At 40.0% G+C, this 20,378-nt stretch overlaps 1 protein-coding gene across 1 annotated transcript; it reads right to left on the bottom strand.

Moving 5' to 3' along the window:
* Positions 1-4,115: 4,115 nt before the first annotated feature.
* Positions 4,116-4,499, bottom strand: LOC143036672 (telomerase reverse transcriptase-like). The gene has a single exon (XM_076204229.1). The coding sequence runs from the start codon at positions 4,497-4,499 to the stop codon at positions 4,116-4,118; it is 384 nt and encodes a 127-aa protein (XP_076060344.1).
* Positions 4,500-20,378: the final 15,879 nt, after the last annotated feature.

Below are 20,378 nucleotides of genomic sequence, written 5' to 3' on the forward strand. Positions count from 1 at the left end.
GCATAACTTTTCGGGTGTAAAGGAACTCACATGTTACAATGACAGGAGAATTATTTAAGTGGTAGTGGAAATCAATATTAAGTTAATAACAATGTGGTGAGTAAAATAATATTACTAGAAAAGAAAAGACAAAAGTAAAAAAAGATGAAAATAAAAGAATAAGAACAAAAATATAAATAAAGCGAAAAATGTGGCAAGGAAGGTGTGACATTTAGTCCGGGGCTCTGGTGCATGGTACGGATTTCCGCTCAGTGAGGGCATAAGTGGCTGTGATTTTTTATCACTTTAAGTTTCCTGTCTTGTTTGTGTTTTTGTAATTAGGGATGTATAGAGATACTTTTTTTGTTATCATTATTATTATTATTATTATTATTATTATCCTTGGGCCAAAATGGCGGATTTCTCCCATTCTGATGTCGTTCTGTGTGTACGTGGTTTATGATGTTGTTTGTCTCACGGTGGTATCTAATGTCTGGTTTGTGTTCTTTGAGTCTGTTTTTTAGTCCTCTGTATGTTTCTCCGAAGTATGCACTGTCGCATAGGTTGCAGGGAATTTTGTAAACTAGGCTGTGAGGTTTTGTGTTCTCCTTTCTAACCAAGTGTCCGATTTTCTTTCTCGTGTCGTTAACAACTACAAGCCCTGAATATCTAAGTATCCTATTTAATGTGCGGGAAAAGCCAGAATCTGGGAGCACGATCAAACGTAGGTCTGGTTTTTATATTTTTGGTGTTGGTGGCTTTCGGAGTGATGATCTGAGCATTCCTTCTGGTGATTTGAGGTTTTTAAAAGTTGCGATAATGTAGTTCAGCTCTTCTGTTAAATATTCCTCACTACATATGCGGAAGGGAGATGTGGGCCTTTGTAAGTTCGTGTGGGCCTGGTAGTCAGAAGAGCGTAGAGGAAAGAGAGGCTTTTTGGGGAGATTTAAATGCGTGCATAGAGAGATTAGGGAGAAATGTCAATGTAGTCGTATTGGGAGACCTTAATGTTAGTGTAGGAAGCAAACCAATAGACGGAGTGATTGGGTAGTATGGAGTTCCAGGTAAAAATGGTATTGGAGAATTGATGGTGGAGATGTGTCTTGAAAGAGAGTTGATGATAGCAAATACAGTGTTTAGGATGAAAGTCAAGCATAAGTACACATGGGAGAGGGTGGTGGATGGAAGGGTGGCAGATAGAGCGTTAAGGGACAATATAGTGGTGACCAGGAGTATGGTAGGAAGAGTTGAGGATGTACATGTTCTAAGGGGAGAGAGCGGGGGAATATCAGATAATTTTCTGGTGGAAGCTAAATTGAGAGTGGAGAATAGGTGGAGAAAGAGGAAAAGGGCAGAAGGTAAGGATGTACTTGGAGTGAACTGCTTAAATGAGAAAGAAAAGGAGAATGAGTATATGAAGCTGAGAGAGGAGTGGGAGGGAGTGACGGATAGAGTAGAACTAGGAGTGGAGGAGGAATGGGGATGGTTCAAGGAGGGAGTCATAAGGTGTGCAAAGATGGTGTGTGGAACAAGGAGGACGGGATAAATTAAAAGTAAGGGTAGAGAGTAGTGGGATGAGGAAGCAAAAAAGGGTGTAGAAGACAAGAAGCAGGCTTTCATAGATTGGCTACAAATTAGGACGAGGGAATCGTATGAGAGGTACAAAATAAAGAGAAGGGAAGTTAAGCATAAGATAAAGGAAGCAGATAGGAGAGTAGATGTGAAATGGAGTAAGAGTATGACAGAAGATTTTGAAAGTAATAAAAAGATGTTTTGGAAAGAAATTAAAAGAGGATAAGAGGTGATTCAAGTAGAAAAGAAAAAGTAAAAGGTGCAGATGGAGAGATGATAATGGAAGAGAAGGCAGTGAGAGGAAGGTGGGCAGAGTATTTTAGGGAGTTGCTGAATGTGAAGGAGGATAGGGAGGGAAACATGGTTGCAATGGGAAGCGCTAAGAAAATGAAAATGATGAGTGAGGAAAATGGAAGAGAAATAGGGAAAGATGAAGTGAAAGCAGCTGTTAAGATGATGAGAGCAGGTAAGGCACCTGGATTAGATGGATGTCATGCAGAATGTCTGAAGAAAGGAGGTACAGTGAAGGTGGACTGGCTGGTGAGGTTATTTAATGTTTGTTTAAGAGAGAGCAGAGTGCCGGAGGACTGGAGGAGTGCCTGTATCGTTCCGCTTTACAAGGAAAAGGGGGACAAGTGTGAGTGTAGTAGTTTCAGAGGGATTAGCTTGTTGAGTGTAGTTGGGAAGGCTTATGGGAGGGTCTTAATTGAGAGGACTAGGAGAGGAACAGAGGGAGTAATTGGTGAGGAAGTGTGGTTTTAGGACAGGTAGGGGTTGTGTAGATCAGATTTTTGTGGTAAGACAGATATGTGAGAAAGCTATAGGAAAAGGTAGGGATGTTTTGGGTTTTTTTATGAATTTGGACAAGGCTTACGGCAGGGTAGACAGGAAGGCACTGTGGGAGGTACTGCAGATATATGGGATAGGAGGAAAGCTGTTAAGAGCAGTCAAGAGTTTTCATGAGACTAATAGAGCTTGTGTTAGGATTAGAAATGGAGAGAGTGAATGGTTTGAGGTTAAGGTGGAACTTCGTCAGGGATGTGCTATGTCGCCCTGGCTGTTCAATATATACATGGATGGGGTGGCTCGAGAGATGAATGCAAGGTTGGTGGGTCAGGGGTTGGAGATGGTTAAAGAAAATAGAGAAAAGAGGGAAATAAGCCAGTTGTTGTTTGCTGACGACACTGCGCTTGTAGCAGGATCAAAGGAGGTATTAAGGAAGTTGGTGACACAGTTTGAGAATGTGTGTGAAAGAAGGAAGCTGAAGACAAATGTGGGTAAAAGCAAGGTGATGAGATGCACAAGTGGAGAGAGTGACAGTAGGCATTAAGGGAGAGAGACTGGAGGTAGCAGATAGTTTTAGAAACTTGGGTGCAAATGTAGCAGGAAAGGGAGGGGTGGGGTGGAGGTAGAATGTAGACTGAGAGAAGCGAGTAAAGGCCTTGGTGGATTAAAAAGTGTATTGAGAAATAGACATCTGGGAATGGATGCTAAGAGGAGGTTATATGAAGGAGTGATTGTGCCGACAGGAATGTACGGGGCAGAAACATGGAACATAAGAGAGGAAGAAAGAAGGAGTTTGAATGTGTTTGAGATGAAATGTCTGAGAAGTATGGTAGGGGTTACTAGGCTAGATAGAGTGAGAAATGAGGAGATGAGGAGAAGAACAGGGGTGGGAAGGAAGTTGGGAGATAGGGTTGATGAAAGAGTATTGAGATGGTTTGGACGCATGGAAAGAATGAGTAAAAAAAAAAAAAAAAATAGTAAAAGAGGTGTGGAAGGCAGAGGTGGAAGGAGAGAATATGAGGGGGCGTCCTAGGATGAGATGAATGGATGGGGTAAAAGGGGCATTACAAAAGAGAGGAATGTCTGTTGAGGAAGGACGGGAGAGGACAGAAGATAGGGGTGAATGGAGAAGGATTGTGTATGGATGATAATGTGATACATAAGGGGTGGGGGGTGATGAGGATGGGGGGGGGTGATGGGGATGGGGGGGGTGATGAAGTATGCATGAGAAATAATTTGACGCAACCCGAAGGGATTTCTCCCCGTCTTCTCCTTTTCTGTATGAGGGGACGGAGAGGGGTTCTCCGAATTAATGAAGCGGTCTTGCTGTGGATGTGCTGTGTCTTGCGACACTGCTTCTGACCTAGGGTAGTGAACAGGATGCAGGGATGACCCTTCATCCATGAGGTGCTAGGATGAGAGGGAGGGAGAAGGGTGGATGGTAGTGGAATATGTAGGGGATGTAATGGGTGGGAGTGGTTTCTATACCTTTTTCTCTATGGCTACCCCCCGTGTAAGGGGGAAAGGAGTCTTTGGTATATGTATGTATGTACATATGCGGAGGGCTGTGAGGTAGAATCCGATGACTACTCTTGATTTTATCCGGTCGTCATGGGCGCTGAAAAAATGTAGTCATTTTTGTTGGAGTGCTTTCTGTATTCCTTGAGTTTGGCACTGTTACTCGACCTGATGATAACAGTGTCTAAGAATAGTAGTTGTCCATTATTCTCTTCTTTTATGGTGAATTGTATTTTGACGTCAATGTCGTTGAGTTTTCTCTATAAGTAATGAGTGTCTGCTGTATTTTGTGTGATACAGAGATAGTCGTTAACGTAGCGGAACCACTTGGAGTCCTTCTGAATGGCGTCACTAATGTGTTCCTTTTCGAGCATTTCCATGAATAAGGAGGCTGACACAACGCTTAATGGAGATCCCATTGAAAGTCCTTCGCAATGATTGTATTCGCTGTTGTTGAAGGTGAAGGAACCGAACTTCATGCACTTCTCAACCAGTTCCAAGTAGTCTCGATTGTTGAGTGGAAGTTTGTCGGGGTCTATTTCTTGAACTACCTCTCTGCTAGCTCGAATGGCAACTACAATATTGACATTTGTGTAGAGACTGACTATGTCGAAGCTGATGAGTCTGTAACCGTCACTAACCATCTCCAACCACGCACGTGATCCACGCACATGCAATATCGTATTCGTCTTTGGCAAGACCTCCAATATATGCATGTCTCAACACTTTACCAATCCCAAAACACCTATGTAATATCATAACAGGATGTTTCCAATGTCACCAAACGAGATGCCTATTGTCATCAGACACATTAAACAGTTTCTTATACCTACCCCAATTACATTACCATAACGTAATGTATGTACACCATATCTAACCACATTCACCAACCATGCAACTAACCCTTATATAACGGAATTAACACCCATGCCTATATTTGATAACTAACACATCTCACATACGGCAACCCACCAACCCCCTTTATTACGACTGCTCTGCCGCCGAGAGATAGGACTGCCTAGGTCACCGACCTAGCAGGATGACTGCCTGAGGTCACGAACCTGGTAGGAGGCAGTACTGAGGTCAAGGCCCGGCTCGAGGTGTGCTTAAGGTCAAGGACCTAGCTTGTACAAAATCTTCGTACCTGAATAAAAACAACAAAATCCAGTAGAGACTTTACCTTACTGGCAAACCATCATTGCATGTAGAAAAACACGTTTGTTTTGTTACACTAGTGTGCAGCTGTGTTCCCAAGCCAAATCCGAAGAGAGGCCCGAATGAAACCATCGTCCACGGCCGCTCAAGCCACGCCTACCAAGTAGCAAAAACACATTTGTTTTGTTACACTGCTGGCGAGCGGCGTTCTCGCGCCTAACAAAGGAGGTCTGCATAAAATCGTCGTCATCAGCCGCTCAAGCAACGCCTACCAGGTCACCGACCAGCCACGTCTACCATTCCGAAGAAACAGACCACTGTCTGCGAAGGAGACATCACCTGTCTTCGACTTTCATATCTTATATCCAAAGTCCCCGGAATCAAGCCACAGGATTTCCTTTAGCTCCGCATCAAACTTCGATGAAATCACATCGACTTCCAAACTCAGCGCATTGTCAGCACGCTTCCACACAAACAATACATCTATATACCACCCCTCAACCAAACGCTCCCCTCGAGACAACACTCGGACTTCTCCCGACCACTACAGCTGTGACCTGCAGTTGTAGTCACCTTAGAATCGGTGGTGAAATCGAAAAGATTCGATTTCAAACCACATCTTCAATCATTCCCCAGGAATCGAGGTATCCAGCCACAGGATTCCATTCAGCATGTTCCCAAGCGTGAAATCGTAAGGCATTTGATTTTAAACCACCTGGTGGCAGTACGCTACCAATCGAAGACAGCTGTTTGTAGACAGACCGCTGTCAGAGTAGGAGAATATGTCTGTCATCTCAACGCATCACCGCATCAATATTCCAATCAGCTACGCCCACCTCCCAGGTAATCGAACCACAAGACTCCATTCAGTTACGCCCACCTCCCACGTGATCAAACTTCAATCAAGCCACAAGACTCCCATCAGCTCCGAGCACCTTACAGCGAGAGACCATCTATATACCATCTTTCATATACCCATCCTCCTCCGAGGCATCTGACGCGCGCGCGCGCAAAAAAAAAAAAAAAAAAAAAAAAAAAAAAAAAAAAAAAAAAAAAAAAAAAAAAAAAAAAAAAAAAAAAAAAAAAAAAAAAAAAAAAAAAAAAAAAAACCGCTCATGTACCGAGTGGCTACAAGAAATGAAAGTCAAATAGTGGGAAGTACACTGTAATCACTGATTCCACTGACAACTAATGCGTGTGAATACAAAGAGAGCTGGCTCCGAACTGACGCCAAGCTGCCAATTCGCGCCAAAAGACGTGCATCGCATTTGCGATATCCAATATAATTACAATTATACACAATGATTACACATAATTACAATAAATAATAAAACAACAAACAACAAAACATATGACAATTTTATAAAGAGGGAAAACATATAATTCCCCAAATAAGCAACACACAAGTATAATAATAATGGTATGATATACAACATACCACGCTAACACATCGCTTGGCCAGCACGACTCGGTGACCCCACCGAGCAAACAAGAAAAAGACTGACCGAGGCAAGGAGAATCCAAAATACACAAAGAAAAACCACACACACACCACATATGCAACAGTGGCAGACAAAAGTGTGGGAAAATGAATACAATAGCACACCCAATACATTAAATAAACACATACATAATTAATTACATAAAGACAATACATACAAACACATAAAGGAACATAAGACTGGCGCCAGTTAACAAAAGTACAAATACAGCAATTGCCGGACGTCCAGGACATGATACTTAATATCTAAACACGACAAAATAAATAAGAATGGTAAACATCACAAAGAATACATAACAATACACAATGAAAGTTTAGGTAATTACAGGACCCCTTGACCTAAGGTCATAATTATGAGGGGTAGATAAACAAGGCATAGTCCTTCCAGTCGGCCCTGGAGGAGGCCGGGCAAAGGCAGGGATAGGCACTTGAGTCGTCTTGAGCCTATCAGAGTATGAAATCTCGCCAAGGCTTGTAGAAGGGTAAAAAATCCTGATCTTGTTAGGGTGTAGACGTTCAGTCACCAAAAGGGGGCCCTCAAATTTACAATTCAATTTCGACTGGCGATCAGGCATGCTTTTGAAGACATGATCACCAACATCGATGGTCACAGGTTTTGCACGAGCATGTTGTTGTTTCAACAGGTCGGCCTTTGAAACATCCAGTTTATCTCTTACAGAATTATAAATGGCATGTATCACATGACTGGATTTTACTATAGTCATCTAAATTGTAGAGGGGACGAGCAGGGCTGTCAAGCACATCATATGGGAGCCGTTTCTCAACTCCAAAGATAACATAATGAGGCGTTTTGCCCGTAGAAACATTAATGGTGCTATTGATACAAGCACTGACATGGGGAAGCCAATCCTCCCAAGACTCATGAAAACTACTAGCAAGGTGACGTAAGATCTCCAAAATTTTCCTGTTCGTCCTCTCAACAAGACCATTGGACCCCGGATGATAAGCAGTCACGAACGTCTGTTTGATGCCGTAACGTTCGCAAATACCTGCCAAAACCTCGTTCCTAAATTCCGTCCCATTATCACTAAGGAGCACCGAAGGAGTGGTGTATGGACACAACACATGGAAAACTAAAGCATGAGCTACAACTGGTGCAGATTTATTGCGTAAGGGAGCTAAGACTGCAAAACGACTAAAGTGGTCCACACACACAAGGACATACACAGAGCCTTGAGTGCTACGAGGCAATTGCAAAAGGTCTATAGCCACAGTCTGAAAAGGGTGAGAAGGAGTAGGGTACTCTAAAATAGGAGCAGTGCTCGTAGAGCCTTTGTTCTGGGCACAAGAACTACACCGGGCTACATGAGAGGTAATGTCTAGTCGTATTTTAGGCCAATAATACTTCTTACGCGCCATGGCCAGAGTTTTGTCACGACCTGGGTGACCAGCCTGAGGGGCATCATGAGCAAGGGAACTAGAGACTCAGGGATCACTAGCTGTGCCACATCTTGCTCAAACACTTCCACATTACGAATGAGAACCTTGTCCTGCAGGGAAAATTGGTACAGAGGTACTGGTAAAGCTGGTAAGGTGGAATCATCACCAGACTCCAAAGCATAAATGACTGCAGACCAAACAGGGTCTTCACGCTGAGCTTTGTCCAGATCTTGCAGGGAAAAGTTATGAATCACTGTAACAGCAGCAAGAGGGATATTACGTGAAAGTGCATCAGCAACGTGGTTCGCACGCCCTGGGATATGTTTAAGGGTTGGATTGAATTCCTCGATCGTGAGGAACCATCTGGCTAGACGGCCTGAAAGATTTTTGCCCTTGAAAAGCTGAGTGACAGCAGTGTGGTCCGTGTAGACTGTAATAGGATATCCAAAAATGATGTCACGGAAATGCTTTAAAGCCCACACCACTGCCAGGACCTCTAAATGAGTAACAGAGTAACGGGACTCAGGCTTATTAAGAATGCGACTAGCATATGCAATAACATGAGGTCTACATCCATCTACTTGTTGCATGAGTACAGCTCCAATGCCTGTACCAGAAGCATCTGTACAAATAGTAAAGGGATACTATAATCAGGGAAGGCCAACACAGGCGCTTCAGTAAGAGCAAGCTTCAAGGAATCAAAACTTTTCTGATGAACATCACGCCAATGGAAGGAAGAGTCCTTCTTGAGGAGGCGAGTGAGAGGTGAAGCAATTGAAGTAATGTCTTTAATGAATGCACGATAGTATCCTGCAAGTCCAAGAAAGGAACGTACATGTTCAACTGTCTTCGGTATAGGGAAGTCTCTCACCACCTTGATTTTATCACCTGTGGTGTGGATACCATGTTTGTCTACAACATGACCTAGGAATTGGATACTAGACTTGAAAAAAGGAACACTTGGGTAAGTTGAATTTCAACCCAGCTTCAGCAAAACGTTGCAAGACCATGGAAAACTTAGTAAAGTGGCTTTCCACATCTTTGGAAACTAAAATCAAATCATCCAGGAAAACAAAATGTCCATCTCCAACTAAGCCATGAAAAATGGAGTTAACTAAGCGCTAGCAAGTCAAAGGAGCATCCCGTAAACCCATGGGGCAACGAAGCTATACATAGTGCCCACTGGGAGTCGAGAGGGCCGTGACTTTACGAGACTTCTCCTCCAGGGGTATCTGCCAAAAACCTGCTTTTAAATCTAAGGTGGTGAACACCGTATTACCAGTGCCAATGGACTGAAGAAGCTCGCTTAAGAGAGGCAGAGGATAATGGTCTGCGATAGGGACCTCGTTAACTCTCCTGTAATCAACAACAGGACGAAAAGATCCATCTTTCTTAGGCACCAGGAGAAGAGGCGAGTTCCACTCTGAGTGGGACTCCTGTACAACACCATCACGCAATAAATCGTCAACCAAGGACTGGGCTATAAGCCGACGAGAGTGAGGTAGCCTGTAAGAGGGGACGTAAACAGGACGAGTACCTGGCTGATGATCAATTCTATGAACCACACGGTCCGTAACCCCTAACGGATCACCTGGTAAAGCCAAAGCCTGACGGTGAGTAACTAACAGGTCAAGGAGACGAGGCGTCTCATCAGGGAAAATAAATCTCGCCTACAAATGTGGCAAACTCAGAAGCTAAGTGAGCAAGGTCACGAGTTGGAGGAGACTGTAGTACAGAAGCTGCTATAATGGGCGAGTCCTGGAAAGTAGCAACGTGTACCACCTCAAAGGAGCCTAAGTGACAGCCAGGAGAGAGAGGAATAGGAGCACCCGTTACGTTGGTTACCATCGCCGTTGTGACATGTTCCTCGCGAACAGTGGAGAGAGTTCCTTCTAGTGCAAGCCGACGAATACGAATAGAGTCAGGCATAGAGAGAACGTCAGACCCTATCGGGGGCACCTGAGACGCGTACCGGGACTCGAACAAAACTTGAAGGTTCAATAAGATGCTCTCCTATAACAACAGCAGCACAATGAGAAACGAGGTTAGAGCGCTTAGAAGTTGGTACAGGCACATGTGCGGACTGATCAAGCACAGTAGAATCACAAACAGAAACTGACCTATCCGATGCAGAGATATCACAATTGCAGAAAGTCACTACACGGCGACTGGGAGAAATATCTATGCCATGAGCTGTAAGAGCATCAATACCCAAGAGACAATCACACTTAAGGGCAATGCCAGAGACAACAACAAAAGTGACATTGAAGACTGTAGCATGCGAGGGAAACTGTAAGGGAAGACAAACAGACCCAAGAACAGGCAAAGGAGAACCTTGCACAGAATGCAAATTATTACAAAAGGGAGATAAAGGGAGATTGTACAATTCCCAAAGAGTAAAATAAGCCTTTCTACTTATGAGACTACATTCTGCACCAGTATCTATAGTAACTGAAAGAGGTGTATCTCTCGTAAGAACCTGAAAGGTTAATAATTGAGAAGACTCAACAGCTACTAAGGGGATGTTTTGAGACCGAACATTGCTGGTCAAACCTTTGGGTTTTGAAACACGCGCTGGTGAAAATGGGATTGCCGAAGCTGATGAGAAGTCTCATCCCTAAGTTTCGAAACCTTTAAACACTGATCAGTCGAATGTTTACAATTACCATGGATAAGACAGTAACTGAGGTTAACCTGGGGTTCTACTCTAGAAGGGTCATGTGGAACATGAGAAGAAACATTAGATACACTCCTGCGAACAGGGGACTGTCTTGATCTATGTACCTGGCGCCGACGACGATAACAAAAATTACTCAAGTGACCAGACTTGTTACAAAAGGTGCATAACAGGGGAGGGGGGTAACTGTAGATTGAGGAGAGCTATGACTAGGATATGTAGACCAAGAGGGCTGAGGAGAACAAGGAACATCGGTATGTTGAAGAGCATTACTAATGCACAAGGAACTAGAAGGCACTTCCCCTTGTTTACAGGAAAGCCTTGTCGCAAAAGACAATAGAGTCTCACCAGTCGTATACTTGAGAGAAGATGCTGCTCTTCTCTCAGAAGGCACCAAAAAAAGAATATACATAAAAAATTCCAAAATAAGACGAAATCTATCTAAAGTGATATTGCCATTATCTACTCAATCTAAATGCGAAAGTGACTCTAAAGCATCAACAACAATTATACTGGCCTGAGCTTGCGCCCGTCTATAATCAAGAGTGCCCAGTCGGGATACGAGAGTATCAGCCAGTTTGAAACACCAATGGAACGAACCACCACCAGGGCTATCTGAAAAAAGTTTAATGAAGTTAGACCTAAAGATGTCATCATTATAATCCAGAGATTTGGAATCTAAACACGACGCAGAAAATAACTCCGATGCCAGAGAATTTGGCACAAGCTGGGACCTCACAAAGGAGATCTTTTCAGGCCCCGTCGAAACATTAGAGTGCACAATTGAGTCCTCACATTGGCGGATAAAATCAATCGCCTTATAACGGGGATCTTGACCAGAGAATTTCATAACCGACGGGTCTTGATGCAATAATGTCAATGTGTGAGCCTTTGTCTCAGATGAGCTTTTTGAACTGATAAACGAAGGCATCTTTGACATAGACATGATAGGATTTGACAACTGTAACCCACTACGTAATAACATACAGCATTAATAGAAAACACTGACACTGAGCAAGAAATAATGTAAATATAACACATTTGCACAAAGCATGAAATAATGTAAAAATAATAATAATAATAATATAGAGAAATCACATGGACATGCGACACGAACGTAAGATAATGATATAATTCACACAAACAGAAGCACTGAAACACAGAAACAATACAATACATATAGCAAATAATGGAAAAAAAATTATATTAAGACCGTAATTAGCAAAAATTACGTAGAAAAAATATAATGTACTGATGCGTAAGTATACGCAAGACGTCACTGGCGAAAGAAAATCTAACCACTAAGGAGTAACATTTCAAAAAGTAAACAACGAGTGACGTCATAAAAATGGCCGCCCAAGGCACGACCGGTAGATATGAAATATGTATATACAACAATATGTCCACAAAATCTCAAAAAGGACAATACAGGTATGCCTAAGGCAAGGAAACATACAATACTGGTAAGTAACGAAAATAACTAATGTCTTCGGACGCGATGTATGAGCCGGCGTGGTAAACATGTACCGTCAGGGACGCCGACCAAGGGTTCATGCAATCCAAGCACAAATCCGTCCTCATCCAATCACCAATTCAAACTGCAATCCACACAGCAACCATAAAAGAGCGTCCCGCAAAAGCAGACGGCGATATCAGTCCAAAAGAAGGCCGAACACGAAGATTCTCGGGGAAAACGTCTCCCAATAAAATCACGTGGCGCTCTATGCAACCCCAATGCTCCTGAACACCGCCTTTTAAATAAAAAGTCACTGGTTCAAAGTGAGAAAGCACTACTACTTCTCTCAAATAAGCAAATCCTGTAGCCTGTGGAATGAAAATGGGAGAAAAGAACGGACATAGACATGCAACTATTATCACCGGCTATAGTCCAGCGCTGCAATTTAGTCTTTTCTGAACATTCACAAAAAAAAAAAAAAAAAAAAAAAAAAAATCACCGAAAAGATTGTTTTTACGCTGCCACCAAAATGTACCGGGTGGCTACAAGAAATGAAAGTCAAATAGTGGGAAGTACACTGTAATCACTGATTCCACTGACAACTAATGCGTGTGAATACAAAGAGAGCTGGCTCCGAACTGACGCCAAGCTGCCAATTCGCGCCAAAAGACGTGCATCGCATTTGCGATATCCAATATTATTACAATTATGCACAATGATTACACATAATTACAATAAATAATAAAACAACAAACAACGAAACATATGACAATTTTATAAAGAGGGGAAAACATATAATTCCCCAAATAAGCAACACACAAGTACAATAATAATGGTATGATATACAACATACTACGCTAACACACTCAGCACGCAACCCCTTGGAAAGTAATACTACTGATATCTCTACTTCTTCAGCAGAAATCAGACGACTCTAATCAGCTGTAGAGATCCAGCGCATCGAGGTGAAGACCGACCCGGTACCATAACGACTTTAGTCAGGGGGCATTGGACGCCGGTCCGATGAGATTCGTCTAGAAGCATCTCCACATACGCCGTCCATAACTAACGTCACCAATCATTGTGAGCATAAACCATCGAATCCCACTAATCTCCCTTTTTGTAATTCAGGAGCCGAACGAGAGCCTGCCCTCCACCCGCCTCCAACCCCTTCACGACCAGCAAGGAACTATGCCACGATTAAGCACGGACCCGCTTAACCTACCTGCTACCTTCCACCCACCTCCACCCCTTCTATCCACGACCAGGAACTTCGCATCGGCTGAGCTCCTCGCTTATCCACCTCAACCCCTGACGAGCGAGCCCTTCTGCGCCTCAGCACTTCCGCATCATTCAACTCTACCCATCTCAACCTACCAACCACACCCTCCACCCACCGCTACCCTTGGCTCGAGTGTCAATCGAAAATTGCAATCCCAAGCAAGATTGAACAGTATCGGTACGAATCAAAACCTTCAGCTTACGTCAGTCTCCTAGTACCCACGGTACCAACCGCAGTGCTACCCAAGCAACACCACTCTTCAGCTATCGGCACGTAATGTACCCTTGTTTCCCAAATCTTTACACGTACACAAAATGTAAACACAATCACTATAAACAGTGTGTCACAAACAAACCAGTGAATGCATACAAATATCCCACATACCAAAGACATAAAGTGATCACATAATTCACTTCCAATTCTCTAAATCAACATAGTATCCAACAAAAAATTTACATTCATAATATGTAAATTAAATTATATACAACAAATTCTCCAATCAGCTAGATCTACTATTTATACACACACACATACACACACACACACACACACACACACACACACACACACACACACACACACACACACACACACACACACACACACACACACACACACACACACACACATGTAAATATATATATATGTATATATATATATACACATATATATATGTATATATATACATATATATATATATATATATATATATATATATATATATATATATATATATATATACAGACACTCTCTCTCTCTCTGCTGGATCTTGAACCTCAGGAAGATTCTGATCCGTCAACAGTGATCCTATCCATACCCTTCGGTCCTGTGCTGTTTCCATCCAGGTTGCTTTATTTATTCCTCTTCTGTCCATCTTCGCATCCACATCTTCCATCTGTCTCTTTCAAGGTCTTCCTCTGGGTCTTCTTTCAGGTATTCTACCCATTATAACTCGTTTTGGAATTCTATGGTCCTCCATACGCGCCACATGCCCAGTCCATCTCAATTTTGTTCTATTTATAATATTTCTTATTTCTTCTTGTTTAGTTACTTCTCTAGCTTAATATTGTGTCGTCTTCTCCACCCATTCTCATTTTCATCAAAAACTGGTCCAGTAATTCGTCTCAATATTGTATTCGCAAACACCAGTAGTCTTTGTTCCATTTGTTTGGTTAAGCTCCATGTCTCATTGGCACATAAAACAATAGGTCGTAGAATTGAGTTGTACTGTATATATATATATATTATATATATATATTAATATATAATATATATGTATATATATATTAATATATATATACATGTATATATATACATATATATATATATATATATATATATATATATATATGCAGAAAAAACCACTGGGAAATAAGAAGCTTAGTCCGAACGTTTTCGTCTATTTAAGACATTATCAAGGAATACACAGTTACAGAGACAAAGGTGGATATATATACATAAAGTAATAGACAAGCTAGGAACATGGGAAGTACACACAAGATGCTTCACAATCAGGTAGAGCCGATGTTTACATATACGGACGTTTGGTCCATGACGTTACGTCAACCCCGCTTAGTAGCACTTGGAGAAGTTCTTACAATTTTATCAATAACAAAATCATCAAGTTTAAATAATCCTAAACTTAAATTGATATTATGGTCAAAGGTTTGTTTAATATGACTGGATTCGATGATGTTTCTTTCTAATAAGGATCTACAAGAAATTATTACATTCGAATTATCCCAGTCAATAGGATGATTGTGGTCTCTTACATGGACAAAAAGGCCACTGGAACTTTGCCCACTCCTTACACTATATTTGTGCTGATTTATCCTAGTTTTTAAGTCTTTACCAGTTTGGCCGATATAAAATTTGTTAAATTTGTTACCATACCATTTAGTTTTTCAAGAAATAAATCTAAGTTACGATTAACTGGCCAAAGACACAAGATATCATCAACATATCTTTTCCACACAACTACTACCTAGGATTCTTCCCCAACAAGTTGTGTGGAAAAGATATGTTGATGATATCTTGTGTCTTTGGCCAGTTAATCGTAACTTAGATTTATTTCTTGAAAAACTAAATGGTATGGTCCCTTCAATCAAATTTACTTTTGAAATAAATCTAAGTTACGATTAACTGGCCAAAGACACAAGATATCATCAACATATCTTTTCCACACAACTACTACCTAGGATTCTTCCCCAACAAAGATATGTTGATGATATCTTGTGTCTTTGGCCAGTTAATCGTAACTTAGATTTATTTCTTGAAAAACTAAATGGTATGGTCCCTTCAATCAAATTTACTTTTGAAATAGAAATAGAGAATAAGTTGCCATTTTTGGATATTTCAATTCATCGAAATGGTAAACAATTTAAATATGACGTTTATAGAAAACCTACTAATGTCGCATCATATGTCCACTTTTACTCGGCTCATCATCAGAAGACAAAACTTTCTGTCTTTAGTTCTATGTTCCTTAGAGCTTACAGGATATGTAGCCTGGAATTTTTGGATGATGAGCTGAGGAAGATATATAGCATAGCTTCTGAATTAAAATATCCAAAGCACTTAGTAAACACTTCTCATAAAATGGCTTACAAAACTTTCCACAACACCTCACACGTAAGAAAAGTATTTGACAAAAAGAACCTTTTGGTTCTTCCTTACAGTGAGAAATTAATTGGTCTGCCTAATATTCTCAAACAATTCAACATCAACTTGGTTTTCAAAAATAATACTATAAAAAGTAAGCTCATTAAAAATTCACCTGAAGCAAACGAGGGTTGTGTTTACTCTATTCCATGCCTTAAATGTAACAAATTTTATATCGGCCAAACTGGTAAAGACTTAAAAACTAGGATAAATCAGCACAAATATAGTGTAAGGAGTGGGCAAAGTTCCAGTGGCCTTTTTGTCCATGTAAGAGACCACAATCATCCTATTGACTGGGATAATTCGAATGTAATAATTTCTTGTAGATCCTTATTAGAAAGAAACATCATCGAATCCAGTCATATTAAACAAACCTTTGACCATAATATCAATTTAAGTTTAGGATTATTTAAACTTGATGATTTTGTTATTGATAAAATTGTAAGAACTTCTCCAAGTGCTACTAAGCGGGGTTGACGTAACGTCATGGACCAAACGTCCGTATATGTAAACATCGGCTCTACCTGATTGTGAAGCATCTTGTGTGTACTTCCCATGTTCCTAGCTTGTCTTTTACTTTATGTATATATATCCACCTTTGTCTCTGTAACTGTGTATTCCTTGATAATGTCTTAAATAGACGAAAACGTTCGGACTATGCTTCTTATTTCCCAGTGGTTTTTTCTGCATATTATTTTCACGTGTGCCTTGTGAATTACTGCAAAATATATAATTATATATATATACATATATACATATAAATTTATATATATATATATATATATATACTGTATAAAACTATACATATCAACCAACACATACGAACAAACACATACTACGAAAAACAGATACAGAATACCAAACACCGTGTAAACATATCAAACTTCAGTTATATAAAAGTCAATAATAGAAAAAAAGTATCTACCAATGCATTTGACACAATGTACTTACGAGATATTTTTCATGCCCAATCTACATAAATATCAAAGAGAATGCAACTCTCAAGTGCAGTCCACATTATCAAGTCTACCGTCATGTACTCAAATAATTAACCAATATATATATATATATATATATATATATATATATATATATATATATATATATATACATATATATATATATATATATATATACATATATATATATATATATATGACAACTCAATATCACACTAACCTTAGACTAAGATCAGACTAACTCACATCCAATAAAATGCTTACCTCAGAATGACCCAACCACAACTCCCACCCCGAGGAAATCTCACAGGCAGTCACCCATAGCCAACACATAATAGAATAAGACAAAACAAAGAAAACACAACGACAAATTCCACAATGAACAAAACCAACGCATAAAACCCTGCCATTACAATAGAATTATTCCTCCTACAGACACAAGGCGTCATGCGTTTCGATAGGTTACAAACACCTCATGATCACTCACCAAACCTCTTTCCCACTACATATATAACTCTACTCTACTTCCTTCCGATAGTGACACCCCGGAATAACACACTTATATCAAAATTAAAACTATACTAACCCATCTATTGTCAACAAAATATAACCATCTCCATTACATTTGTCGATCACAACAAAGTAATGTCGTAGCACATTGGTAAAATTATACTAATGACCCATTTTCGGAGAAGAATGGGCGAAAGTAAAGAGATCCGTACAGATAGTGATCGAAATATACGGATCTCTTTACTTTCACCTATTCTTCTCCGAAAGTGGGTAATTTGTATAACATTTATCGATACTCAACATACAACATATTATTACCTTACCAACTTAACTCTGAAACGATATAGCTCAGGCAAACCCAACCAAGATACGAAAATCACATAAATTTCAGGAAAGACACAATCTCAAAGCTTCTCGCTCAAAGACGACCAATAATCATTTCATATTATACATGTAATACATAACTACATCTCAAACTTACATTTCTTAACTCAAATATTAACTGCTATAAACAAACAACAAAACCCATAGATTTCCATAATCTATGTGAAAGAGTGATGATAAGAACAGCAACATTATTTACAGAAATAGCAATCTCCCCCACAAAAAACAAAAACAAAAAACAAAAACAATAATCATTCACAGACCTCGACATAATGGAACAAACTGAATAGATATAAGAACAGTCCAAAAACATAAATACTAAATTCCTACACTATAATACTACCTCTAAACGGATATCTCTATGTAAATTTATATATATATATATATATATATATATATATATGTATATATATACACACATATATATATATATATATATATATATATGTATATACATATATATATACATGTATATACATACATATATATATATGTATATATATATGTATATATACATATATATACAGTATATATATATATATATATATATATATATATATATATATATATATATATATATATATGACGATGAGGTCCCACTTCTCCTGGCAGCACTTGAAAGCAATTCCTGCTTAGCTTTTACCTGTGAGCGCAGTATAGAAGGTCACCTCCCTTTCCTCGATGTTGACATCTCCAAACAAGATAGAAGTTTCAAGACTAAGGTCTATACCAAAGCCACAAACGTGTGACACTGCCTTAATGCAAGAGCAGAATGTCCTGCTACATACAAGAGGTCCGTCGTGGCCTCTTATGTAAGCAGGGCTTTAACTCACTGCAGTACCTGGACGGAGACGCACAGAGAGCTTGATCGCATCCGCCAACTTCTGACAAATAACGGCTATGCAGACCACCTGATAGAGGATGTTATCAAGAAAAAGATGGATCAATACGCAGCACCCACCCAACAACCTACCCCACCAAAGGAGAAAATTATCATATATCACCAGAACAATTTCCACGATAAATATAAAGAAGAATGCAATGCTATTAGGAGCATAATTAAGAGAGGAGTCACACCATCTGACCCGAACGCCACTATTGACCACAAAATCTTCTGTAAACCTAACCTAACAAAATCACTAATAATGCGGAACAGTACGGCACCCTCTACCTCTCGGGAGGCCACCACCAATGTAGTGTATAAATTTACTTGCCAGGAGGGCCACTGTGATGGCTCCAACAGCTACATTGGAAGGACCTCCACCACATTGCGACGCCGTCTACAATACCACAGAAATCAAGGTTAAAGTTTCCAGCATTATACACAGGAACACGACAAGAAACCACCCTTACAGAGTCTCATAGATCAGACTAAAATTATCCACCATGAAGACGACTTCAGAACGCTTCAAATTGCTGAAGCCGTTTCCATCACTTGTCAACGTCCTTCCATCAACGTACAGCAGAGCGTAGATTTTATTTTGCCATCCGCACGCCCACATGAGAGACATACTCCACTATAAAGCACCATTGGCTCAACAATCGATCACCCAACCAATCAGCACTCGGGACGAGCCACTAGATCTTCCGCCAGAATGCTCCGGGATCCCGACCAGACATCGGGTTCACACGGCCTACCCGCCAGCCAATCAGCATCGAGCTTCACCAGTGCCCGGTTGACCTGATCCCTTATATATACCCTTACATGGATAACTTTCCTCACTATTCTCCTAACCTCCAGTGAATTAACAACCCGCAGTCTACACCCTGAAGAAGCCTCAGACCGAGGCGAAAAACTCTGAGTTTCGGTGAAAGATAGTCAACAGTTACCTCTGTTACTAGAAGATAATTAATCAAGTCGGCATACAACAGCACAATAAGTGAGCTATGCTACTCATAAAAAAAGAAATGAATAATTTCATCCAGTCCCTTTCTACAAGTGATAAGATCTTTCAAAAGATCAAGAATTCCTACCTTAAAATCATCAAAACATCCAGTGCAGGTGATTTTAACCAGAATTGTTTGAGAGAAAACCTGTGCCCAAGAAGAAGAAGAAGAAGAAGAAGAAGGAAAAAAAAAAAAAATATATATATATATATATATATACTGTATATACATACATACATATATTTACCAATATGAACTAATTCATGATTATATTTAGCCTTACACATAGTAACATATTCATGTTAAAAATAAACTAACCAATATTTTTAGAATGTTACATCTTCGGTAAATCTATGCCTCTAGTGAAAGTGCACCCATGAAGAAACTACATATATCTCATAAAAAAGAGACCCCCGAAATAAAGTGACATTGAATGGAGAAAGAATATAATCAGTGTCAATGATAAAAAAAACTCATTCTCATTGAAAAGAGAATGTACGTGCAAGTGAAATAATTTTAACATAGCTTTATTGAACACATACAATATATGATAATATACGTAAACACCCTTTTTTACTCATTCAAATTCATTTTATAACTCAATGTCTCCCACTAGCAACTTGATAAATTATCATATCTTATTATTTCTT

The sequence above is a fragment of the Oratosquilla oratoria genome, chromosome 21 (assembly GCF_046742065.1).
Source record: "Oratosquilla oratoria isolate Oo_2021 chromosome 21, ASM4674206v1, whole genome shotgun sequence".
Lineage (NCBI taxonomy): Eukaryota > Metazoa > Arthropoda > Malacostraca > Stomatopoda > Squillidae > Oratosquilla > Oratosquilla oratoria.

Coding starts and splice junctions, on each gene's coding strand:
- LOC143036672 (XM_076204229.1), bottom strand. CDS start 4,499: ATGGTTAGTGACGGTTACAGACTCATCAGCTTCGACATAGTCAGTCTC.